This window comes from Ammodytes marinus, assembly GCF_949987685.1.
Source record: "Ammodytes marinus genome assembly, chromosome: 6".
Taxonomy (NCBI): domain Eukaryota; kingdom Metazoa; phylum Chordata; class Actinopteri; order Uranoscopiformes; family Ammodytidae; genus Ammodytes; species Ammodytes marinus.
In genome coordinates, this window is record NC_137235.1 from 4,041,729 (window position 1) to 4,065,813 (window position 24,085).

Consider the following 24,085-nt stretch of genomic DNA (forward strand, 5'->3'; position numbering starts at 1 on the left):
TTGCCTCAACAAGGTGGGACGTGAGGGACAGGCGGAGGGAATCCTCCTAACTATCAGAGGATGATATCTCAAGGATTGTAGCATTAGTGGCCTGGGATCTTCCTCATCCGAAGAAGAGACTAGTACATTACATTACATTTTATTTAGCGGACGCCTTTTTCCAAAGTGACTTCCAGTAAGAGCATTCAACCATGAAGGTATAAACTCAGAACAACAAGAATCACGGAAGTACTTTAGCTTCAAATAAACCAGGGGGCCAGAACCGCTCTAGAATGCCTAGAGAGCGGAACCAGGTCTCAGGAGAGCAGAAGTGTAAGACTGGACCAAACTGGAAACACTAACAACTGTTCAGATCTATTTTCATATTGTTGAAAAAGAGATCCAACTTTTCAAAACACTTTGAAACAAATTAAAATGGTTTACTCAACACAATCACACATTTTTGCTATGTATTTCTGCGGTGATTCACACGTTGTCTAGATGGTCACAGTGTCAGATTAGAGTCATGAAGTCTTGCTGTGACTTGTCCGAGAGACAATGACAAACACAAACTACACATTGATATCCCAACTCAGTTTGTCATCTTGAATTATAAATGTCTAAACATTGTTGATATCGTTACCTCAAAGGAATACTTCACCCATACGGAACCGGCATTCTATCATTATAAAATCGCTATTATAATATAATGAATGATGTTTTCCTTCCCTCAGTCTTTCCTGAGTCTTCCCTTGACCCAGCTGTCCTGTTAATCCTAGACAGTGAGACCATAAAACACTCTTTCTGCCTTTTCTCAGGCTAGGATGAACCAATTTCAAAAATGTTTGCATATAGGATCTCAGAGTTCAATACACCTTCATATTACCACCGGTGAAGTAGGTCTTTAATGGCGTTGTTCAAATGGAACACGTCTTGTTTAATCTACATGAGAGAATAACTGTCTGCAGGGCTGACTGAAGCATGTGTGTAACTAATAATAACTGAGTTGGAAGTTCCTTTGAATAAAACCCACAACTCCATGAGACGAGCTAAACAGGAAGTGTGGTACCAGAAGCCAACCACAGCTCAACCTACACTCTCACTGATCAGAGCTGCTTATTTTAAGTCCAGAGAGCCTTGAGGTGATGTACACACAGCCCTTAGCTGTCAGGCAACTTCAGCTACTGTTGGCTTGGTTCACTCAATACGATAAAGAAAAGGTTAATCAAATGAAAACAAAACTGTCTTATCAGTGTGTCACCGCCAGTTGTTAACACAATATGCCGAGACAGTACTTTATGAACTTATATCTTTATTTGTGGTTCAGTTACTTATTATAGGAGAACTGGGACTGTAAATAAAGTTACCCCTTAAGAAAACTCATAGGCCCTATACGAGGCCGAAACAAAACTCTCTCTCTGTTATTTTTATGAAGTGTAATTAAAGAAGTTAATGCATCATTTAGTAAGAATCATTTCTTCTTTTTGACTTGCTTTACAGGAATGTGTCTGCTCGCATATTAATAGTGTAAAGAGGGAGGAAGCCAGCCTGGCTTTGAACAGCTTGATAACCACAGTGAGACAAACTATCTAAAGACCACATCCCCCTCGGAAATGTTGAAACGTTTTTTGTCATCAACCAACACACAGTATTTCTCATGTATGTGATCTACCTGTGGATTCACCAGAGACGTGAGGAGCAGCCATGAGTTTAACTGCAGCAGTCAGTGGATTTGTTGTCGTCCTTCTCTCTGTACAAGGTACTGAACTTCTACATTTATAGTGTAAGGCAGTTAGAACACTTCAGAAATTCAGAGGACGGTGGATACAAATATTTTATATGTGATGTCATGCAATTTGGTACAATCCCTGCAACAGCACATTCACTTCTCTTCCTTTAAAACAATGTTTTTTTTTACAGGACAACCGACAGAGATCGTTGTCATTTCAGAAAGCATTTAGCTTAATACTATACAATTTCTAAATTACTTTAGTAAAACATTGTTTACCCATTCAGTGTTACAAAGCTGATTTTCTGTTGTGGATTTTGTGTGGACGGAAGTAATAACTGTGATACATTAACTTGTGTTAATGTATTACAGTTATTACTTCCATTAGTGTTAGCAGAAATGGATCGCTCAACGATCCTGGCGTGCATACCCAGTGCTAGGCCTAATATAATAAATGTACAAGTGACACACAGTGCGGCATCAGGGCTGTTTGACTGGAACTGACAGTTGTTTATTAATGCATGCTCACTTGACCTTTCCTAGGTCACATGTCTATTCCGGGACATCCTATTGGCTGCCGCTGTACACACAACACTGTAGCATATTATGACATAGTACATACAACAGATTGTGACAATGGAGGGCATATACTTATACATGTCAACAATTATTGTGATTAACTTTGCATCAGCCAAATGCATTTGAGGGGCTTTTGTTTTAAACCTCTGTAGTTGTGGCTATCCCTCCCTCTCTCTCTCTCTCTCTCACACCCTTTGTGTTTTATTTACATACCACACATGTTGCTAACAGCTCAGTGTTCACACGTCTAAAGTTTCCATTCACACTTTGCAGCAGGAGGTGAAGCCATCAAGCAAAGCAGACTCTTTTTTTCATACATCACACTCTTAGTGTATACTTAACATTAAGGGGCACTTTACACGGTGAAAACGTGAGTTTTCCCGTTTTTGGTTTAAAAAAAAAACCCCGTTCAGACACAATTTATCTGACATCTTCACCCGTACACAAAGTTTTCAGAGGAAACGGGCCGAAATCGCTGAAGTAGCAGCCATGCCAAGCCAATAGTCAGCGGTGACACAGCCTAGTAGATAGCTCTTCCGGTACAATTTGATGCATAAAACCTTACTGTAACCGAAAATTAATGCCACTAACGTTCATAAAGCGGTTGGTGTAAGCTTGGGGTTACAAATATTGTAAAAGACAAGCTTTCTGTCCTCTTATTTCACCGCATTGAACTCGGAAAAACAGCAGACTTGCTGATAGTGAAGGGGCTTCGTGAGCGGATATTTTCCTGTTAGGCGTACTTCAAAATAAAAGTCAACTCACGTGTGTCCAGCGAAATGCTATGAATGTTTAGCCAGTGAAATGCTTTTACTGTGAAGCCGTAGCCTTAATGCTCCTTTTGTTGAACAGTAGCCTAACTTAACCGCTGCACGCTGATAGTGTTTTTTTAATGTAGAGCCGTGTCCCTGGCATATAGAAGTGACACACGTTTATTTAGCTAGAAAAACAGGCAGAGCACAACTCTTTCCCTATTTGCTTGTAGGAGCGATTGGTGGCACGATAACAAATGCATCAGCAACAGCACAACGTCCATGAGCACAATGAATACAGCTCGGTGATCCGCCATTGTTGTTGTTGTTTTCCAACTGGCACACGTGGACCTACAAAGACGGCGCATGTCTATTTATATCCAAACGCAATGCGCATGTGTGAGGGTGGAGCCGTGACGTCAGCGTTATCAGGGGAAATGGATTCGGTGTTTACAGGAAACCAAAACCGTTAAGTTTTCCAAAAAATCCTCCCTCGGAGGTGATCTCAAAAATCTGCGGTTCATGCCTGCGTTTGCGTTTGCGTTTGCTGTTTTCCTGTAAATGAAATATAGTGCAACCGCAGAAATTTTTCTGCGTATGCACCGTTTTGCGTGGCCGTGTAAAGTGCCCCTAAGCTTTAGTTTTTTTTTTAAATCATTTTGATGAAACGCTGTGTTACACAGTTCATATTTTGAATACATTTCTGTTCCTTCACTGGTACGATGTCCTGACTGTTCCTTTGCATTATACATTCTCATGTAAAACTGCTTTTGGAATAGTAGATGAAAAAATCTTGTACAGAATAAACCAATATTTTGTTTATTTGGATTAGACAAAGGAAAAAACTAATAATATTATGATAGAAATACAAGTAATTTCTAGTAAAGATGACAGGGACAGTTTTGTAAAGTTTGTCAATGCTCCCCTTCTCAAAAACAAGCTTTGATAGTCTTTTCTCTCACTTACTTAAAGGTGGGGTGAGCAATTCCCAGAGAACGTTTGTTTATGTTTGTACTGACCACGGCCAGTACTTTAGAGATAGACGTTCAGCGAGCGTGCCTGAGCGTCGATCACCGAAGGGCTGGGAGTGGCTCGATCCAAGCCACTGTGTTTAGATCGCCGTTAACACAACTTCACACCGACTTTTTTTTTCAGTGCAAATACATTACTGATAGGTAGCGAATGGTGATTAGATATTGATTTTGACAAAAGAGTGCTCTTGATTACAATGACCAAATATTACACAATTCCTGTTGACAATAAAAGTCTGCCTCCAGATGTTGTTTTGAGTCTGATTGTAGTTTCTGTTTTGCTCTGTGTTACAGTGATACAGGCTCAGAGTGACTGGGGAGTGACTTACACTCCAACTAGGATCTGTGCCATTGAAGGATCAACAGTGGAAATTAAGTGCACCTACATACACCCCTCCAGCATTAACGGACATGTTGCTACAGTTTGGAAATCATTCTGGTTTACTAAGTGGAAACGTAATGAACCTGTGGATCTGAGCACAGAGTCACAGTACGCAGGGCGGGTTCAGTACAGTTGTTATGAGAAGAGCTGCACCCTGAGAATCACAGACCTGAGAGATAGCGACTCAGCTGAGTACACGTTCAGATTCATCACAAACCAACGTGATGAAGGTTATACTGGTTCACCTGGAGTCACTTTGTATGTCACAGGTAACATTTTCATTCATGTTAATTATTTCAGTTCAAAATCTGGAAAACAATTCAATCAAAGTGTTGTATATATTGACGGTTAGTCTGAAGTAACATTCCTGTTCTTTCTTCACAAATCCAGGTCTCCAGGTTCAGTTGAGCCGAGGATATTCTACCTGGTCAACACTGACATGTCAGAGCAGTTGTCCTCTACCTGATAATCCTTCATACGTCTGGTACAGAAATGGACAGAAAATTCAAGCAAAAGGTTCTTCTTATTCAGGTTCCTTACATTACACAGACAGCAATAACTGTGCTGTACAGGGACTGGAGGAGTTCCCATCTCCACCAGTGTGTGAGTTTATGACACAATATCCCACTAATGTTACATCATCGCCTTATAACTGAATGTATTTTCAATATAGAGAATCCGATTGTGGATCCGCCTGTGGTTTATAAATGTTTTAAAAAATGCTTTTATCTTTCAGGTGCCTATGATAAATCCTGCAACAGAGTGATGAACACTGACAGAAGAATCTGTGCCTTCATAGGATCATCAGTGGACATTTCTTGCAATTACAACACTTATGGATCCATCACATCAAAATTCTGGTTCAGCCCTGAACGAAGCGCTGAGTGGAAGTATTCTTCTCAGCCTGAAGACCTTAGTGAAGACTCACAATATTCAGGTCGTGTTCAAGTCCTTGAAACTGCTTGGAGACGATCCACTCTGAGAATCACTGACCTGAGAGAGAGCGATTCTGCCCAGTATCACTTCAAATTCAAAACAGACCGGTCAGAAAGGATCAGTAATTTACCTGGTACAACTCTGACTGTCACAGGTACTGATGAACTAAAACTGTAACAGTAAATGTAAGAAGTCTGATAAGAGAATGTGCTGAATAGTGAGTTTTTGTGAAATGATTGCCATTATTTTGCAATGCTGCTTAATATATCTTGTCACAAGACTTCACATAATTTCTTATGCAAACTGCACTTTTTCAAGTATTCAAACATTAATATAGGTCCCCAAATATTGGAAAGAAAACAACCCTCTCTCCTTATCTCCACCACCATGTTCAAAAACAACAGTCGCCTGAAAATGTGTATAATTTGTTATCTTTAAATGAGTTGCATCTATTATTATGACTATCTGTGTTTGGCTTTGTGATTCAGTTTAAAAAAAAAAGCAAATATTTCTGTTCTTTCCTCACAGATCCAGATCCTCAGATACAGGTAATCAGCACCACAGTCCACCAGTCTTACACATATGCAGAGCTGCTTTGTTACAGCAGCTGTCGATTACCTGATCATTCGTCCTGCGTCTGGTTAAGAAATAAAGAGAAGATAAGATCGGCGGAGGCATCCCTCTATAAAGGCCGGTATTATCCTGGAGACAGCATCTCTTGTGCTTTGAAAGGACATGAGGTTTTTCCCTCTCCATCAGTGTGTGAGTTTACTTTTGTGTCAGAACAGAAACACACACATACACGATGACATGACAAACTCTAACTGTACTGGATTCTTCCAAATATTAGTTTAGTCATAGCACACTAACCTTTAATTAATTCATGTTTATATCTTCTCCAGATGCTCCAAAGCTTCCCTCTGTGTCAGTGAGTCCCTCTGGTGAGATAGTGGAGGGCAGTTCAGTGAATCTGACCTGTAGCAGTGATGCTAACCCAGAAGCTAGCTACACCTGGTACAAGCAGAATGGAAATCACCTTCAATCTCCCAGTAAAGAAGCAGAGTTTGTTTTCAGGTCCATCCAGTCCGTTGACTCTGGAATGTATTACTGTACAGCTGAGAATGACCTGGGGAGGAAGACATCTGAACACATCATCATTAATGTCAAATGTGAGTTAAACATCTTATTTACAGTATGAACAACACACAGCTTAGGTCAGTCTTTGTAGGATACGTTACTGATCTTCTCCCAGCTCTACTTGTTTCAAACTCGCACTCTGCTTTTATTCACTGAGCAGCTTCAGGAGATTTTATTCAGTTGAGGGATTCATATCTAAACCGTCACACATCCATTATCAGATCACCTTCAAGGTCTCACATGCTGCTACACACAGATATTCACAGTATATTATAAGTAAACCATATGAGTAACTGTAGTAACACACCTTTAACCTGGAATAATCTGTTAACACATCTTCTCCAGATGCTCTAAAGCTTCCCTCTGTGTCAGTGAGTCCCTCTGGTGAGATAGTGGAGGGCAGTTCAGTGAATCTGACCTGTAGCAGTGATGATAACCCAGAAGCTAACTACACCTGGTACAAGGAGAATGAAGACTCACCAAAAGCTTCAGGACCGATCTTCAGCATCACTGACATCAGATCTGAACACAGTGGGAATTATTACTGTGAAGCCTGGAACAGAAGAGGGCGCCATAACTCCACCTTATATCTGACTGTTGTGGCAGGTAACTTACAAACAGTATCACCTGGCTAATTGAATTAAAAATCAATCTCTTCTAGTAAGTTCCAGTAAAATATATCTCTCATAACCGTTTATCTCCATTCCTAGAGAAATCAGTGATGATCATGAATACGGTCAGGTTGACTCTGGTGATTGTGATGCTGATTCCTCTGCTTCTTCTTTGTCTGTGGACGAGGTAAAAATTATATTTATATATAAAAGAAAATAACCGGTCCATCACTGATATAGTTTGGGAGTTTTTCAATTAACTGTTTTTTTATTTATTTGTTTATATTCTAATTTCATTTAGGAAGAAGAAAACTCTGCGCTCCACCACTGAGCCTCATGAACGTGTAGAAACTATAGAGGTGAGAGAGATATGAGAGGCCACAGTGACACAACTATCGGCTTAGAAATTAAATGATTATATTATTATAGTCATTATAATAGTACGATATGAGGTCATGAAGACCAGATACATATTGATTTGTTAAAGCTCTCTTAATAGGAAACCATATTTATGAATTTACTTTTGCACAATTTTGCAGTCACATTCAATGTAGATGTCCTTTGCACTAAAGAGCCATTTAAGGAGACAGTTGTACTTTAAACATGTGAGTACATGTTTAAAGTAAAATGTAACACCCTATAGTCCCTCGGATGGCCTAGAGGAAAGGGGGTTTGACCAGTAACCATGAGGTCGCTGGTCCTATCCCCGACACCGGAAAGGAGGGTGTTACTTGTGGTGGTAGTGCCCACCATCTCTACCATTGTGTCCTTGAGCAAGGCACTTAACCCATGGCTCTGACCCCCTCCGAAGCCAAAAACTTAAATGGGGATATGCAAAAAGTCAAATTTCAATGTGCCTCATGTACAATTGTCTAAGTTAACTTAACTTAACATTGACTGAATGTCATTAATATGGCCTTTGACCTCACCTTGTCTTTCCTCATCAGTTGCAGTCAGATCCTATTTATGTCAACGCCTGTGACAGCATCACTGCAGCTCAGACAGAAGAACCAGAGGAGCAGGAACACCAGGTGTGAAGGTCAGAGAAAAACTAACTCTTAACAACTTCCTGATATATTTTCTCAGACACAAGTCACCAAAACTTAATGTGATATTCCTACAGATGCAGTCGAACTAGAGGGGAGAACAACATTAAAGTATTCCAGTGTAAGGATGGTGTGGAAGCAGATACACATAGGCACAAGGCTTCACTTTACAACAGTGTCCCTAATGCACCAGTGTAGTTAGAGTCAACAGCACAGGCAGTAATCAATAACAGCATGCCATGTAGCAATACATATGAGTAGAATTTAGCTTTATATTTTTGGGCAGGATTTAACTTGGTAATCAAATGTAATAATGTAAAATTCTGTTTATGACGTGAAACTTCAAACCTGTTCATACTTGCACACATCACAGCATTCGTACATTTATTCTCTACCACAGTATTCTCTTGTACAGTATTGTATTTCATTATATACTGTATACATACAGTATACGTTTTTTTTCATTCCTGTATTTTCAGATTATCTTTTCCAATTCCTGCTTATTTTTCTTTGTTGCATTGTTTGAGATATCCTGAGTACAATAACTTCATTGCCAATGACCGCAACATTAATTGTTTTGCATATGATGATAAAATAACTTTGAACTTCAAAACAGACTCTATAAATATAAAATATTTCCCAGCATGTCCAGTAAATATTTGAACACATTGAAATGAATCAGGAGTTCAGTTATAACACACTTTGCAGTTTTAACAATTTGTAACCAGGATTGCAGTACTTTTTGCTTTTTACTCATTTATATGCAATGTGGGGACTCTGTTAACACATAAACATTACGGGGACTCGTCTCCTTTTAGGGGAAAAATGCAAGTTTCAACATGTAAATTATTACATTTTAATGTTACTCATGTGCCTCATTGCAATAAAACGCCAGAGTCCACAACAACTCTGTCGTCTGAACATCATGTCAGCTCCCTCTCACTGCTGCAGGGGGCGACAGTGTGCGGACAGTTTGTAACATGAATGGGTGCATTGGTCGACTTGTGTTGTGTCATACATTGTATTTGCTTCCATGCAATTGATCTTTACTTTTTCGTTTGGTTTTGTTTTGAAATTTCTCTTTTTTTATGATAAGTTTTATACTTCATCCTAAACCCTTTTAGAATAAACTTTTCGTGTAGATTTTGTTGATTATGTTAACTATTATATCTATTTGTTATGTCTTCCATTTATCTTTACATTTTTTATTTTTGTGTAATTTTCAAACATCATTTTCGAAATAAATTGTTGCCTGTGGTTTTTAGATATGTAGCCAGCCAATTCTCTTCTATCAAACTGGATGTTAAAAATAAATAAATAAATAAAGAGTCTGTGTTATTAACCAGCAGCTATTTGAGTAAATTGATTTATCGCTTCACACACTTTCCACAGCAAAACAACAGAAATAATATTCTTGGAATATTTCCAATCAGCGAACAGAGGGAGTGGCTCAGAAGCCGGCGCATGACATACGTCCCGACCAAACGTTATGCGATTGGTTGGCAGATCCAGAGTGGCACTGGGCACATCCAATAGTTTTAAACTTCAACAGACACCCACCTTCAAGTGAGTTAATGTTTGTAAATTTAGGGATTTTAAACCTTCTGTACAAATGAAATGAAGTACAATGGTCTGGTAGGACCAGGCTACTAACATTCAGTGGCTTGCATAGACATTTTGAGGGGTAGGTGCTCAGTGCAAAATAAGGGCACAAGGCTACTTTTTCTGCAGGCAATTGGGAATTGCCTGTTTGTCATGTAGCAAATAAATTATTGCAAGTGTTAATTATGTAGCCTCATGTAAACCTACACAATACTAAATATTCAGCTTAAGTATACAGATAGATTCACATGATGTACCAATGAAAAATTAGTTGTGTAGTGGTCATCACGTCATATCGATTGATTTGGGCTAGCGTCTAGCTTGTTAAGCAGGTCAGTCGGCTAATCTATGCTCAGCCGTGTGGCGCTGTATGAGAGAGGCTATCACAACAGAGACAAATAAATGCAAGTTAAAGCTTGGCAACTGAGGCTTAGGGGTCAAACAGCACACTTTTGACTCAATTCATTTATGTGTTAGCTCGCTGGCAGGGCAGTAGGTGTGTGCGACCCGCCTGACATTAGGCCCTGGGGCTGAGAGGTATTAGTGACTGGTCCCTCTCTGAGCCAGATAACACAATATTTCTATTGATAGATGACCAAATCATTTTGATGTAGGTGTTTGCATGAGAATGTGTGTGTGTGTGTGTGTGTGTGTGTGTGTGTGTGTGTGTGTGTGTGTGTGTGTGTGTGTGTGTGTGTGTGTGTGTGTGTGTGTGTGTGTGTGTGTGTCAATAGGCCACTTCTAAGGGTTTTTTCAGTAAAACCTGTTTAATGACCACAACCTGGCCTCTTCCGTGTGTTGGTAGATTACACACAGTAGCTGTCCTGACAAACCAGTTATCACCAATAAAAGCAAAACACACCAATATGTCTGGACTCTTTCATTCTTTGTCTATGTTTAAGAATGTCAATATTACAATACATGTCTTTATTTGAATAGCATTGTTCTTAAAGCTATAGTGCGTAACTTTTTTCGTATGAAGTACATACATTCAAACCATCGCCAAATGAGTTGACACAAAGTTGATTAAGCCTATCAGCTCCACAAAACTCTCTCTGTATTTCTCAGTATGGCAGCATTTACAAACTGGTGTCCCTCTCCCTCCCCCCTGACACTGGTGCAGGAGCTCAGAAAAAGAGCCCAAGAAATGCTTTCATGTTTTTTTAAGGCTCAAGACTGCTATTACAAGATTAATTAATTAATTAATTAATTTGAATAGCACCTCTCAACCCTGTTGGAAAGTTATTTTAACCCTTGTGCCCCACTTTTTAAAAAAAATACATCTGTACACCTTTGTGGCAAAAATGTCCACACTCACAAACACTGCTTTAAAATCATCATACATCAATACTTTTATCACTTTTTATTATTTCATAAACCTCTTAAGACCCTTCAAAGTCAAAGTTAAAAGTCCAAGTTTTTTTATTGCCAGTTCTGCTATATGCGTGACATACATCAGAATCGAAATGGCGTTTATCTCTGGCCCACGGTGCAATAGGAACGATAAAAAAATAATATATAGAGTAGAATAAGATAAATAAACATAAACACAGATAAGTATGAGATTGCAGAGCCAAGCTTTATTAAGAAAGAACAAAAAATCACAAGGTTTTACAGTGGCATTGTGAAACAGTCCGATTCCATCAGTTAGATGACATGAGTTAATAACATACATTAGTTTGATTAAAGGTGTAGTCCGTGATTCTGGAGAACGCTCAAAATCACTTTTTGTCTAAATCAGTGAATACCTCCTCATGATCCGAACATAGGCCAAAATAGAAAAATTAATCCTGTTTATATATATATCCCTTCTGGCATTATTAAATTTAAACAAAACCCCATTTAGGAGAACAAACTCTATCACATACTAGATGTTGTTCAGTGTCTGCAGTCTGTTATGAACCACGGGTTGATGGTTCAATAGTAAATAGTTAATGGAAGTTTCTTTGGATAAAAGTATCAGCTAAATAAAATGTAATGTAAATAAAACATAATGCTGTAGATACAAACTTGTTTTAGCAAAAGTAAATATTGCATTTTAAGCGCAAGGCATTTTTTTTGTTTCAATCTCAGACAGAGGGTTCAAGGGACTGCTGTGGATTCCAGTTCTAACAAATCTACAGAGACACACATTGATACTGTGCAGTTAACATGGAGGGCACCTACAGGGAAGGGGACGGGGTCGGGGAGGTGGAGGGGGACACCAACAGGGAGGTGGAGGGGGACAAATCTCCCCCTCCAGACATGGTGGTAAAAAGGGACACATACAGGGAGGGGGAGGGGGTGGTGGAGGGGGTTCGGGACACCAACAGGGATAGCGACACAAACAGCGGGGTGGAGGTGGAGGTGGAGGGGGACAAAAACAGGGAGGGGGAGGGGGAGGGAGAGCGGGACACACACAGGGAGGTGGAGGGGGACAATCCCTCTCCCAACATGGTGGAGGAAAGGGACATATACAGGGAGGGGGTGGTGGAAGTGGGGCGGGACACCAACAGGGAGGGGGACACAAACAGGGAAGTGGGATCGCGTCAGCGCCCGCGCCCAGATCCGCTTCCAAGCCGCTGTCTAAAGGCTCGTCATAGACGTTGTCTGGACCTGGATTCAGGATCGCAGAGTCCACGGTGTCTGGAGTCCACAGGAAGAGAACCAGCATCACAGCCATCCAGCACACAGACATCTGAAAACAGGTTGAACTGTTTAACACCACCGTCATACAGAGCATTAACACACAGGCAGAACAGAGGGGTATACTACGAAGAGAGATTAAGGGCTGAGCGAGGTCTGTTGAGTCTGAAGCCAGAGTTTTCAGTATCACGAAAGGTGGCTCTCTTTCTACCTGGCTAGATCACCGTGGTAACAGAGGCTGCACGGCTAACCTGCTCAGACCAGTTTTTGTTCCAGAGTTTGAGCTTAAATTCGGCTCTTAGAGCGCTGCCCTTTAAGGAAACTACACATTTTGAAATCCCGCGGACCTGACTATATTGTCTGAGCGATACTTCTCACTGAGTAAACTAGTTAAATCAGTAAACTTATTGATCAGTAAGTTAATGAACGAAACGAAGCCGTGACATAAGGCTTACAGCAGAGTGAACTGTAACATCGCGCTGAGGCTTTTTGCCACATGCAAAATGTAAAATAGCCTAGACCTATATGCAGCGCCACTCTATGCTCTCACCTCAAATGATTTTACCTGGCGATCTACACACACTGGCTCTTAATAAAGCGTTCTATAAAATCACAGGTTGCAATATTATTTCACTGTGGGCTTCTTTCTTTTCATCAGTAGCGATTACAGTTGGGACGTTACAGGTGACAGCTGTCACAGTTCGGACATCGCTGCAGACTCGCAGGTTAAGCTTCTCACAGTAGATTCATATTTGTCCGAAAAATACAGACTACAGGTTTTTTAATGTAGGCCTATTGGTATTTGTAAGATTCAAATAAAAGGCTAATAGTCTAAATCAAAATTGTATTCATTATGATGTGGCCCAAAACTAAAGTGATTTTCCATAGGCTATTCATTTGGGGACAGTGTCAGAGTTAAATTACATTCTTAAGTGTGGGACTATAGGCGTAGTGCTATAAATATAGCAAAGTAGCCTATATATATTAGGCTAAATGGTATAGTGTTTAAATCCGAGTTCAACGTTTCATTGTTTTATAATGTCACGTTACGCACTGCGAGAACGATCGGCAAGATAAATAAATCATTTCCATGCTGGCAGCATTCCACTCTCCTTATTTGCAGTAAGAGTTTTTTTCTCTCTGTTTTCTGCTGTAATAATTCTGACAAACTCTTCCTCTTGAATGAAGTTGGTGACACACTTTTGTTTTACTCAGCTGCTCGCAATCAGTCCGTTTAGTTAGTGGCACAAGATCAGTCCAGTCTGTGCGGAAGCAGAGTCAAATGACGGGTCAAACGCCCCCTTTCATGGGGACGCGCACAAAGCCTGTAGCTGAAACCCTCGTTCAACATAAGAGGTTGATAACTTCCTTCGTGATACCGGTCAGCTCTGAGCGAGGGTATGTGTTATGTTGAACCAGATCAAAAAAAGAGAGCCGGGCTCTGTTGAGTTTGTTTCGTAGTATACCCCTCTGTTGTGTATAAGAATAATTAACTTTCACTATTAGCCAACGAATCACCATTGTTTACCCATTTTAGAGATACAATAAAGTTATTCAGAATTATTAAAGTTATTTGTTAAAGATTACATCATAACCAACAATAACAGTCAAACAGAGTGCTCACCTTCATGGTTGATTCTCACCGGGTCTGTTGAGTCTGAACAACAGAAAAGACAGAACATGTTAACAAGTTAAACAAAGGTTACAGTAAAAATTTCAATCTTATTTTTTTACCACACCAGCTGTTCCTGGGTGAGCGTACCCATGACAAAGGCATTAAGAAAACACTTGTAAAAATAACAATATTTGCACTGATCGTGTCGCTTGCTGTCACATATAATTTATGATCATCAGAGGAAAAATTTGACTGTTTCAGAAATATTTAAAAGTTCCTCGTAGCTAAGGCTATAACAAGACACACAGAGAGAACCTGGTTAACGTGTGAGTAAAAAGTCAGTTTCTTTTACCTGTCTGCTGAAATAATTCTCCTGTTGGGTGATCTAGAGTGGTCCTTCTCTCTTCAGGTTTCCTCTCAGTGTTGGAAGGTGATGGAGTGAAGACAGTGTGAAAGGGGACATGCTTTATAGCAGAGACACCTGGGACACTCCCTCACACACACACACACACACACACACACAGGAAAAGCAGCCAGGCCAGGCCAGAAACAGGAAAAGCAGCCAGGCCAGGCCAGAAACAGGAAAAGCAGCCAGGCCAGGCCAGAAACAGGAAAAGCAGCCAGGCCAGGCCAGAAACAGGAAAAGCAGCCAGGCCAGGTCAGAAACAGGAAAAGCAGCCAGAGAAGCAGACGGTAGAAAAGGTCTTGGGAACGCCGTGATTCCAGTCTAATAAGTCTGCAGGGACATAATAATAATAATAATAATAATAATAATAATAATAATAATAATAATAATAATAATAATAATAATAATAATAATAATAATAATAATAATAATAATAATAATAATAATAATAGCTTAGTTTTATATAGCGCCCCCCCACCCCATTCCCCTCTCCTCCCAAAGCGGGATGAATTAAATAAAATATTGGCTCCGAATCAAACCACTGCTGCATTAGCTTTAAACATTAATTGAACGATTTCCAATGTCGCTGTTATTGGTGTAATAATTAGCCTACTTCCAAATTATAATATTATATATATAGTATTATAGTTAAAGATACAAAATTAGCCTCACAGAGCAGCTAGCGTTTAGCTTTAACATTAACAGAACAGTATCAGTCAGTGCGTTTACATGCAGACTCATAATCGGATAGCTAAACGAATAAGACCTCAACAGGACTTTTAAACTGCATGTAAACACCTTTATCCGATCTACTTCGGACACAAATCGGCACAATAACAGACAAGAGAAGTCGAATAAGAACACCTAGATAATTCGTTCATTGTCGGCTTTCTCTCTGCATGTATACAGGGATCGGATATCGCATATCGGACTTCTCGTTCTGTGCTTGTGTGCCTGCGCGTGATAGGCTACACCATGGGTTATTGACGGAAGGGAACCGGACGTGGCTCTAAAACCACTTGTTGAAAGCATGGTTGAAAGGGCTAGAGCACCACCTAGCATAGTGGAGACAGCCATGCATCGGACATTTATCCGATTTCTGAAAGGCCATGTATACTCAGACAAGTGACACGGTCCGTTCGAGTGTCTTGTTCGATATATGTGATAATCCAATCTAGTTGTGCCATGGAAACGCACTGACTGTCTCTGTAGATTTGTTAGAACTGGAATCCACATCAGTCCCTTGAATAATTATTACACCGTCTGCTACTCTGGCTGCTTTTCCTGTTTCTGACCTGGCTGCTTTTTCTGTTTCTGGCCTGGCTGCTTTTCCTGTTTTTGGCCTGGCTGCTTTTTCTGTTTCTGATCTGGCTGCTTTTTCTGTTTCTGATCTGGGTGCTTTTTCTGGTTTCTCTGGTATTTTTCGGTTTGGTTATGCAGAATTCAGTTGGGTCTTTATTTTCACCGATGAAACAGGCTTGCCACATGCATACAGTTATTGATGCAGAAAATGTAAAATAGCCTAGACCTACTGTATGCAGCGCCACTCTATGCTCTCACCTCAAATGATTTTACCTGGCGATCTACACACACTGGCTCTTAATAAAGCGTTCTATAAAATCACAGGTTGCAACATTATTTCACTGTGGGCTTCTTTCTTTTCATCAGTAGCGATTACAGTTGGGACGTGACAGGTGACAGCTGTCACAGTTCAGACATCGCTGCAGACTCGCAGGTTAAGCTTCTCACAGTAGATTCATATTTGTACGAAAAATACAGACTACAGGTTTTTTAATGTAGGCCTATTGGCATTTGTAAGATTCAAATAAAAGGCTAATAGTCTAAATCAAAATTGTATTCATTATGATGTGGCCCAAAACTAAAGTGATTTTCCATAGGCTATTCATTTGGGGACAGTGTCAGACTTAACCCTCCTGTTATGTTCATTTGTCAGGAACAGCAATGGTTTATTATCCAAAAGATGTCCTAAACCAAAAAAATCCTAACAAGCAGTGTGAACATTTCATTACTAACTCCATTACTAACTATTCTATCAATATTTAGTGCAATGGTGTTCCTTACCTCTAACAAGGAATGGTTCAATTAGGATAATTCATTAGTTTCTTATAAAAAAAAATACATGTTCAAACTTTTTTTTAAATGTTTCATCACTTTATTACTTTTGAAAGACCAACATTACTCTATAACCCAGGCCCTAATATCACAGTGTATGAAATGCTGGTGGCATTCAGATGTCGCTGCCCATTAAGGCAATACATGCATTCGAAACCAGCTAAATATGGGATACAAATCCGGGCAGCATGTGATGCAAACACCAGCTATGCATTGAACATTCAGGTTTACACTGAAAAACCGGTTGGAGGAGCCCCAGAGAATAAGAATAATGCATAATGTGCCTGGGTTATAGAGTAGTGAAAGTTGCTCTACCCTATCGTCCCACACTCCCAACAGCTGCCAGCTTGTCTCTCTCCCATATACCAGCCCTTGTCTCTCGATTATCACATCTGATTACTCTGGAGAAAAAAGTTTCAAGAGACATTGTGGCTTGAAATATAGCCCTGCCTGTCTCTGCATCCCACAGACTGGCTGTCAAATTATAATTCGACTTATAGACCCCAGCCAGGATAAGGAGCCCCAAATATGCATCTACTGTAAATTTGTTTTGTCCAGCTCCTTCCACTTCTCCCATTAAAACACGCCTCCCTTCTACATTAGGCATTTCCAGAATGATTTTCTGTATTGAATCTGGCATGACCAACTCAAAAGCTGACTTGATGTCAGTCACACGAGTCACTGCCATCCTAGTGGGGCCTGGCACTTATTATGTTTTCTGCAGACAGTTTTGCCTGACGCATATTTGGGGATGAAGACCACTGTATTTCACCATTGTTTGACATGAACGTCTTGCTTGGAGGAATAGGAATAGCAATTCCCTCATCTGGTTCAAAATCAGAATCATTAGAATTCTTGCACACACTCACACTCCCTCACAGTGTCACTATTAAACGGTTATCTAAACTTTATTCAAATATTAAAATTGGGAACAGGAGAAGTGAACGTGGCATTAGCTGAAGGGTGGAGAGGGATTGAGATGAGAGATAAAAAATAAAAAGAAATAAAGGAGTGTAGACTCTGTAGAGTTTAGGATGTAGCCAGAGGTGGGCAGAGTAGCCAAAAAATGTACTCAAGTAAAAGTAAGTTACTTAAGATTATAATTACTCAAGTAGAAGTAAAAGTACTCATACAAATAATTACTCAAGTAAGAGTAAAAAAGTATGCAGTGAAAAGACTACTCAAGTACTCAAGAGTACAAGTAGGCCTACTGAATTACTCCGGATTTATTTTTGAAATATACAGAGTAACACAAACGGTACAAAATAGACACGAACAAAATATAAAACAGCAATGTTCAAATAAAGATATTTTAAATAACATCCTTTTAAATGAAACAATAAATAAGGTTTTTAAAAATAAAATGAATAACCCTTGAACTAAAACAATAATACATTAATTATTTGCCAAATTAAATAGCCTACATCACCCTTCAAATACAATTATAATAAATTAGGTTTGTCCAAAATTATATTAATTAAAACCAATACACTTATAACATTGTTTTGCACATACACATTTTTAAACTAATTCCTACAATATGTCACAGGCCCTGAGAAAATTATCTAGGTTGTGTTGTGTCAAATATAAAACACACAAAATTAAACTTCGTTACACTTACACATCAAAACCTGCTGGCACACTCACTTAACGTATGAAACTACAGAGAGGCTGAAAAAAAGAGACCACTCTCAGACTGTCACACAGCCAGACTAGGGGCCAGTGAGTAAGCTACAGGGAGAACAGGACATGTGTCAAAGAAGAACAGTGTCTCTGTAGGCCTAATTGCGAGTGTGTGGGAGTCTGTGTCTATGTGATTGTGAGTGTGTGATTGTTATTTTGTGAGTTTGTGTAATTGAGAGCTTGTGAGTTTGTATGTGAGACCAGGGGTGTGGTTATTGCTCCTTGGAATCAGCGGTTTCTTCCATTTTCTCGACTCACCCAGATAGTCTGTAAAATCTGCATGGAGCCTACATGGCACGACCACGGACACAACATCGGTGCGGAACCGGAGCTGTTAAAAAAGTCCGCGGACATTGTTGAGCCCTATGACAACATGGCAACACTTGTCATGTGACTCAAGTGGCTGCATTTGATTGCAAGCTTTTGTAATGTGGTTTTTATTGGTTAAAATAGTCACGTGATAGAGATGTTGGCTGAAGACGTCCCCGGGGAGAGAAATCATGAGAGAAATGGCTCTCGCATGTAATATTAAAATATATAAAACAATAAAGTAACGACCGTCACGTAGCCAAATGGAACGGCGTAAAAGTACCGTTCTTTCTTCAAATATTTACTCAAGTAAAAGTAAAAGTATGTTGCAATAAAACTACTCCTAAAATTACAATTCATTCAAAAAGTTAATCAAGTATTTGTAACGGAGTAAATGTAGCGCGTTACTACCCACCTCTGGATGTAGCATAGCATATAGCATATGTATTTATTGTATTCCTTCATCCATTGTTGCATATTCTATATGCAGAAACATGAAAAGCAGCCAGGCCAGGTCAGAAACAGGAAAAGCAGCCAGGTCAGGTCAGAAACAGGAAAAGCAGCCAGGCCAGGTCAGAAACAGGAAAAGCAGCCAGAGTAGCAGATGGTAGAAAAGGTCTTGGGAACGCTGTGATTCCAGTCTAATAAATCTGCAGGGATATAATAATGATAATAAAATTAATAATAATAATAATAATAATAATAATAATAATAATAATAATAATAATAATAATAATAATAATAATAATAATAATAATAATAATAATGTAGGCCACGATTTGCAGTAAATAAATGTCCACATGTGTCTCCAAGTGTCTCTGTCGGCTATTTAAAAAGAAATCAAGCAAGTAGACTAATAATAGCATTAATTAATTATTGGTTATCGCATCACAGAAGGCCTATTGGCCTATAATAATAATAAAAAACACCACCTTAACTATGTTTACAGTTTAACATTTTTTTGAATGAAATTCAAACCTCAGTGAATCATTTGCTCTTGTTACTCTGTCCTGAGATTCACACAGACTGAGCAGTCTTGTTTAAATGTTACAAATTGAGCTAATAAACTGAACTTTGAATTGTTTTGCTGCAGAAGTTATCTCAGATAATTTTTGTTATCTAATTTGATAATAAGGTGATTGTATGCAGAATGCTCGTGTCAGAAACTCATACAGTGGTTTTGTACAGATAAATAAATAAATATTAGCAGGTTCTCAATAGTATTTAAATGTAGGGGGGACGCAAAAACATTTCTGTCCCCTAGGGGGGGCATGACAGAAAATAATTGAGAACCACTGGCCTAGAGACCAGTAACCATGAGGTCGCTGGTCCTATCCCCGACACCGGAAAGGAGGGTGTTACTTGTGGTGGTAGTGCCCACCATCTCTACCATTGTGTCCTTGAGCAAGGGACTTAACCCATGGCTGACCCTGCGCTCTGACCCCCTCTGAAGAGGAAAACTTGAAAGGGGATATGAAAAAAGTCAAATTACCATATGTGCCTTGTGTACAATTGTCTAACTTAACATTGACTGAATGTCATTAATATGGCCTTTGAGCTCACCTTGTCTCTCCTCATCAGTTGCAGTCAGGTGCTGATTATGTCAACGCCTGTAACAGCATCACTGCAGCTCAGACAGAAGAACCAGAGGAGCAGGAACACCAGGTGTGAAGTTCAGAGAAAACTAACTCTAAACAACTTCCTGATATAATTTCTCAGACACAAGTCACCAAAACTTTACGTGATTTTTCTACAGATGCAGTCAAACTAGAGGGGAGAACAACATTAAAGTATCCCAGTGTAAGGATGGTGTGGAAGCAGATACACATAGGCACAAGGCTTCACTTTACAACAGTGTCCCTAATGCACCGCGGCAGTTAGAGTCAACAGCACAGGCAGTAATCAATAACAGCATGTAGCAATAGATTTGAGTAGAATTTAGCTTTAAATGTTAACTGGGCCGGATTTAACTTGGTAAATGTAATAATGTAAAGTTCTGTTTATGATGTGAAACTTCAAACCTGTTCATACTTGCAAACATCACAGTATCTTTTCTCCCAAAGTATTCTCGTATAGTATTGTATTTCATTATAAGCCTAATACTGTATATATACAATATATGTTTTTTTTGTCATTCCTGTATTATCTTTGCACTTTCATGAGATAAGTTTCAGATGATCTTTTCCAATTCCTGCTTATTTTTCTTTGTTGCATTGTTTGAGATGTCCTGAGTACAATAACTTCATTACCAATGACTGCAACATTAATTGTTTTGCATATGATGATAAAATAACTTTGAACTTCAAAACATACTCTATAAATATAAAATATAAAATATTTCCCAGCATGTCCAGTAAATATTTGAACACATTGAAATGAATCAGGAGTTCAGTTATATCACACTTTGCGGTTGTAACAATTTGTAACCAGCATTGCAGTACTTTTAGTTTTTTACACATTTATGTGCAATGTGGGGACTCTGTGTACACATCAACATTACGGGACTCGTCTCCTTTAAGGGGGAAAAATGCAGGTTTCAACAATGTAAATTATTACATTAAAATGTTACTCATGTGGCTCATTGCAATAAAACGCCAGAGTTCACAACAACTCTGTCGTCTGAGCATCATGTCAGCTCCCTCTCACTGCTGCAGGGGGCGACAGTGTGCAGACAGTTTGTAACATGAATGGGTGCCTTGGTCGACTTGTGTTGTGCCATAATTGTATTTGCTTCCATGCAATTGATCTTTACTTTTTTGTTTGGTTTTGTTTTGAAATTTCTCTTTTTTTATGATAAGTTTTATACTTCATCCTAAACCCTTTTAGAATAAACTTTTCGTGTAGATTTTGTTGATTATGTTAACTATTATATCTATTTGTTATGTCTTCCATTTATCTTTACATTTTTTATTTGTGTAATTTTCAAACATCATTTTCGAAATAAATTAACCATATAAAGATAAGATAAAGTGACTGATTTTTCTTCATACTTTTGTCACTATCACTCTTGCTTGTGTCTCTTTGAGGCCAAGACGCACTTATAATGATTACAAGAATATTTTTTTTTACTCATTTATGTGCAATCTGGGGACTCGTCTCCTTTTAGGGGGAACAATGCAAGTTTGTATTTGTATTTTGGTGTTAAGAAAGATGTGTGGCTTCATTTATTTGTATTTAAACCACCCTTATCTTTTGCTGAATCAAAACCAGACGTTTTGCACATCAGAATAAAGGGTAAAACCACTCCACTTTGTGTGTGTATTTTTTGGATAATGGACCGTCAGACCAATGGCCTTTTCAGCCCGATATAATATACTGTACTCTAGAGCTCTCAGATTAATGGGCAGTCCTTTGCAATTAAATCAAGACCTGCAGACTTTTCGTTGCCTGTGGTTTTTAGATATGTAGCCAGCCAATTCTTTTCTATCAAACTGGATGTTAAAAAAATAAATAAATAAATAAAAAAAATAAAGAGTCTGTGTATTAACCAGCAGCTATTTGAGTAAATTGATTTATTGCTTCACACACTTTCCACAGCAAAACAACAGAAATAATATTCTTGGAATATTTCCAATCAGCGAACAGAGGGAGTGGCTCAGAAGCCGGCGCATGACATACGTCCCGACCAAACGTTATGCGATTGGTTGCCAGATCCAGAGTGGCACTGGGCACATCCAATAGTTTTAAACTTCAACAGACACCCGCCTTCAAGTGAGTTAATGTTTGTCAATTTAGGGATTTTAAACCTTCTGTACAAATGAAATGAAGTACAATGGTCTGGTAGGACCAGGCTACTAACATGCAGTGGCTTGCATAGACATTTTGAGGGGTAGGTGCTCAGTGCAAAATAAGGGCATTTTGTGCAGCATGACAACAAGGCACAAGGCTACTTTTTCTGCAGGCAATTGGGAATTGCCTGTTTGTCATGTAGCAAATAAATTACTGCAAGTGTTAATTATGTAGCCTCATGTAAACCTACACAATACTAAATATTCAGCTTAAGTATACAGATAGATTCACATGATGTAGCAATGAAAAATTAGTTGTGTAGTGGTCATCACGTCATATCGATTGATTTGGGCTAGCGTCTAGCTTGTTAAGCAGGTCAGTCGGCTAATTTATGCTCAGCCGTGTGGCGCTGTATGAGAGAGGCTATCACAACAGAGACAAATAAATGCAAGTTATAGCTTGGCAACTGAGGCTTGGGGTCAAACAGTACACTCTTGACTCAATTCATTTATGTGTTAGCTCGCTGGCAGGGCAGAGCAGTAGGTGTGTGCGACCCGCCTTAACCTGATATTAGGCCCTGGGGCTGAGAGGTATTAGTGACTGGTCCCTCTCTGAGCCAGATAACACAATATTTCTATTGATAGATGAACTGAGAGAGGACTATGTAGGTGACCTCTGATCCCAATTCTGGACATTTTCATACCAACATTTCAGAGACAGCGCCTTCTGGTGGGGAGATATAATGAATGTGACAACAAACCCGCGTATCAACTAACCCCGTTCTCCCCTAATGTGTCATTTTCTGTGCCTCAAACTTACTAACAAAGTAATAAGAGTAAATGTAGTTGGTTGAAATTTCACCTCTGCATCTGTCTTATACAGTGGACTAAAATATAAAGTAGTGCCGTTTGTAAAGTAGGTGGAATTTGTATAGTTTCACAAAATTACAATGTTGTAAAAGCCTACAGGGGTCTCGGATTGATTGACTGACACACACACACACACACACACACACACACACACACACACACACACAGATAAGTATGAGATTGCAGAGCCAAGCTTTATTAAGAAATAACAAAAAATCACAAGGTTTTACAGTGGCATTGTGAAACAGTCCGATTCCATCAGTTACATGACATGAGTTAATAACATACATTAGTTTAATTAAAGGTGGAGTCCGTGATTCTGGAGAACGCTAGTTGTCAAAATCACTTTTTGTCTAAACCCGTGAATATCTCCTCATGATCCGAACATAGGCCAAAATAGAAAAAATAATCCTGTTTTTATATATATCCCTTCTGGCATTATTAAATTTAAACAAAACCCCATTTTTTAGGAGAACAAACTCTATCACATACTAGATGTTGTTCAGTGTCTGCAGTCTGTTATGAACCACGGGTTGACGGTTCAATATTAAATAGTTAATTGAAGTTTCTTTGGATAAAAGTATCAGCTAAATAAAATGTAATGTAAATAAAACATAATGCTGTAGATACAAACTTGTTTTAGCAAAAGTAAATATTGCATTTTAAGCGCAAGGCATTTTTTTTTTCAATCTCAGACAGAGGGTTCAAGGGACTGCTGTGGATTCCAGTTCTAACAAATCTACAGAGACACACATTGATACTGTGCAGTTAACGTGGAGGGCACATACAGGGAAGGGGACGGGGTGGGGGACGGGGAGGGGGACACACACAGGGAGGGGGAGGGGGACACATCTCCCCCTCCAGACATGGTGGAAAAAAGGGACACATACAGGGAGGCTGAGGTGGAGGTGGGGCGGGACACCAACAGGGAT

At 39.3% G+C, this 24,085-nt stretch overlaps 1 protein-coding gene across 1 annotated transcript; it reads left to right on the forward strand.

Moving 5' to 3' along the window:
* Window positions 1-272: 272 nt before the first annotated feature.
* LOC307252252 (uncharacterized protein) lies at window positions 273-8,173 on the forward strand (the record flags this gene model as incomplete). Its single annotated transcript, XM_080029890.1, has 10 exons — window positions 273-312; window positions 4,365-4,721; window positions 4,843-5,055; window positions 5,189-5,542; window positions 5,917-6,150; window positions 6,291-6,557; window positions 6,871-7,131; window positions 7,236-7,323; window positions 7,438-7,495; window positions 8,084-8,173. The coding sequence occupies 10 exons, from the start codon at window positions 273-275 to the stop codon at window positions 8,171-8,173; spliced, it is 1,962 nt and encodes a 653-aa protein (XP_079886016.1).
* Window positions 8,174-24,085: the final 15,912 nt, after the last annotated feature.